Source organism: Brassica oleracea, chromosome C9 (assembly GCF_000695525.1).
Source record: "Brassica oleracea var. oleracea cultivar TO1000 chromosome C9, BOL, whole genome shotgun sequence".
In the NCBI taxonomy this organism is placed as follows: Eukaryota; Viridiplantae; Streptophyta; class Magnoliopsida; order Brassicales; family Brassicaceae; genus Brassica; species Brassica oleracea.
This window is the reverse complement of record NC_027756.1, coordinates 44,080,672-44,083,899: the sequence shown is the minus strand read 5'-3', so window position 1 is coordinate 44,083,899 and position 3,228 is coordinate 44,080,672. Positions and strand designations below refer to the sequence as shown.

Below are 3,228 nucleotides of genomic sequence, written 5' to 3'. Positions count from 1 at the left end.
TAGTGGACAGTAGATTGTTCCTACTGATTTTGAGATAAACTGGACTTTGAAGAAGCTTTTCCTGATATGGTTGAAGCTTTCTTGAGTTTCAGAGAATAGGGTACTCCTCTATCTTGAGTTCTGGTGAGGTTCTTCCCTTTTGAAAGACCTTTAGACCAGTGGATAAAAGGATGTATCCAACAGATTTTGAAGATAATCTAAGAAAGAAAGAAAGAAATTTGCGGAAGCTTTTGTGAGTTTCAGGAGCTTAATGGTCTGATACCATGTTAGAATGAGAGAATTATTGAGAGTTTATTTATGGAGAATGAAGAACATGAAGAACATATAGAGAGAGAAAGTAGATCTCAAGATGTAAGAGAGAGAATGAGATAATAGTTTCCTTAATTTAATTGTGGATCTGAGTACAAGTATTTAAAGACAAGTGACCTCAGTACACAATATAATAAAATATCTTATTCTCTCTTCTTGTTCTTTTCAATAAAATCGAGCTTATAAAACCTTTATAAAGCCTTATAAAACTTTATAAAAACTTTATAAAACCTTATAAATCTAGCAGCTTAATTCTCAAGTCTGGAACTTTTGCTTCATGTCAACATCTATGAAATGTATTGCAAAGCTATTGGGAGGTCCTGAGCAACTGTATGCTCACAAACACAACTTTCTCTGAAGTGGTCAAGTCCAAACACGAGTCCGAAGTCTTAACTACATCAAACCCACTTTCGTTCTCTCTCTCATGCCCAAAACCAACCGGTGATCACATCGGAAATATAATCGGAGATTCGAAGACTATAGATTTTCCGGGGACTGGAGGTTTTGGTTTCCCACCTGCTAGCTTCTTCCCTTTCTTAACAATCATTGGCATCCCATGATCTACTTAAATGTTGCTTTGATAAGACATGCAGCCTTATTTATTCATATCTAAAATCAAAGAGAGCCAAGACCAAAAAATTATACTGTACTAGCAAATTATGAAGTTTGTTTCGCTTAGTGAAATCTAATGTTTTGTATATATATATGATAATAAAACACTGTTTATTGATTTCTTGTGATTGTATTCCATTAGTTTGTAATAAGATTGGGTTAAACTAACATAAATACAGAGAATTCACCAAAAGTAATCGGAATATTATAATGGGCAAATCTCCAAAATAGCACATTTTTAAGTTTATATCATAAAAATAGCACTCAAAAACTAAAATGACCAAAATAACAACTTTCTAAGTTTATCCTTTGAAAATTTTAATTTTTTTATTTTCCAAAATTTGAAATCTTATCCCCAAAACCTCATTTCTAAACTCTAAACCCTAAACCCTAAACCCTAGACCCTAAATCCTAAAATCTAAACCCTAAACCCTAAACCCTAAACCCCATCATTTAACTCTAAACCCTGAATTTGTGATTTTTGATAAAACATTAAGTGCTATTTTTGTGACTTTTGACCTTGAGTGCTAGTTTGAAAACATAAACTTGACTTAGTGTTATTTTTGTCTTTTTCTCTATTATAAATAACTCCGTCTTTAAACAAAATCTTAATCATGACAGAAATGAAAATGAAATCTCCTCACAGCCAGATGACACCTTGAGAGAAACTTTGAGATAAAATAATCTTAGAAAACACGGGTGGGTGGACTCATTGTGCTCTTCAAGTACAAGCACCTAACCTGCAGATAAATTTTAAGCAACACCTCAGAGTTAGAGACCTGATAAATGTATGAAGATGATCTAAAAAGAAGATCAAAAAGAAAGAATTTTTACTAACGTTTTGCCAGTTTTTCTTCAAGAGGGAAACAAGGAAGTTGACGCTCATCTGAACATTCTGGAAGATCTGCTTCTCTTCCATGCCGAGATTCCCAACGGCGACACCCATGCAAAGAACCTTCTTGAGCTGGAACTTCACTGTTGCCTTTGTCTCATTCACTTTGGACTCCAAAGACTCTTGGTGACTAACAAGAGTTGGGAACTTTCCTGTTTGTTTATTGTTCAAAGCGTCAAGCGATTATTAAATCATATGGAGATGATAATCAAACTCAAGGAAATTAGAGTTGGTGTGCTAAAACATGCCTGCCTTGTTGAGACCAGGACCAAGAAGACGGGGAATCTGCTTGATGACAGATTCAGAAGCAAGGAAAGCATGGAACTTCTTAGCTAGCTTCTTGACAAGCTTCTTGTTCTTGTTCAGCTTCTTAAGAGCTTCCACATCCATAGACTCTAACCCAATCTTCTCAGCCTAAGTAAAAAAAACAAAAGCTTCTTAAGAACATGTCTTCCGATCGTAAAAGGGAGAGGGAAGCTTTACCTCTTCAACGTGCTGGGCGTCACCGAGCATGCAAATCTTCATCTTGGGCCTAGGAATGTGAGGCAACTTAACGGAACCGCTAAACCTCTTGTCCTTTTGAGGGTCATAGTTCTTGAGACCAATCTGGAGCTCGATAGTCTCGGTGAACTTGCGAGGCTTCGTCTCCTTGCAGTGAGTGATAATGGTTGATATCGCATCTTTCACGGCTTCACTCTGGAGCTTACTGCAACCATTCAAAATCCAAACTTTCAATACCCAGAATCACAGACAACCTCATCAAAATGATGACTTAACACACACACAACACCTAAAAGAGAATAAAGGTCAATACTTTATTGTATTAAAGAATCATTTTCAGCTACGATTATACCTATTAGGTTCACAAGTATCCAACAATCATTAGATTACAGAGACAAGACAGCTGAATCATTAACAATGTAGATACATAATCATATGGAGTAGTTGAGCATACGAACCTCATTTTGGCACTTCCTCAGCTACTATTCTCTCCTGAAAACAAGGTTTTATCAACGAACGTTTAGAATCGATGAAGAGTAGCCGTGAAGAGGTGAAGAAAGAGAATTAAAGAAGAAGTATACCTTTTGGATAGAACGGAGACAGAGAAAGAACGGCCAGACAAGTGTTTGCGTAACTTTATATGAGCAAGATAAGTGGGGATGAAACCCTAGCCCATTATCATATCAAGGCCCATTACTAATTTAGTCCACTGAATTCAGAAAACCTTGGCTATTGCATAGTATACATCTGTCCTATTTAAACCGAACCGATTATCCCACGATTTGGGTATAAGGTATGATCGGTCACACGATTAAACATGTACAGTAAGAATTTTATAAATTAATAATATTGGGACTATGAAATTTTATTAATTTATAATTAAAAAAAATTCGTTTTTTTTATTTTTAGAATAT

General features: G+C 35.6%; 1 protein-coding gene and 1 pseudogene across 2 annotated transcripts; one reads left to right on the top strand and one right to left on the bottom strand.

The window, feature by feature from the left end:
- LOC106317797 overlaps positions 1-869 on the top strand; it is a 4,929-nt pseudogene extending 4,060 nt beyond the window's left edge.
- Positions 870-1,015: 146 nt separating this feature from the next.
- LOC106315523 (60S ribosomal protein L10a-3-like) lies at positions 1,016-3,018 on the bottom strand. 2 transcript variants are annotated; one of them, XR_001264629.1, is made up of 7 exons: positions 2,896-3,018; positions 2,773-2,806; positions 2,297-2,519; positions 2,062-2,227; positions 1,760-1,965; positions 1,506-1,661; positions 1,016-1,132 (listed from the first exon to the last, which is right to left on the bottom strand). XR_001264629.1 is itself a non-coding variant. In XM_013753274.1 (6 exons), exons 2-6 carry the CDS (start codon positions 2,775-2,777, stop codon positions 1,608-1,610), a joined length of 654 nt encoding a protein of 217 aa, XP_013608728.1. In that variant the 5' UTR covers positions 2,778-2,806; positions 2,896-3,018; the 3' UTR covers positions 1,473-1,607. The 2 variants fall into 2 exon arrangements, 1 of the variants encoding a protein (XP_013608728.1); XM_013753274.1 differs by lacking the exon at positions 1,016-1,132 and having other exon boundaries at positions 1,473-1,661.
- Positions 3,019-3,228: the final 210 nt, after the last annotated feature.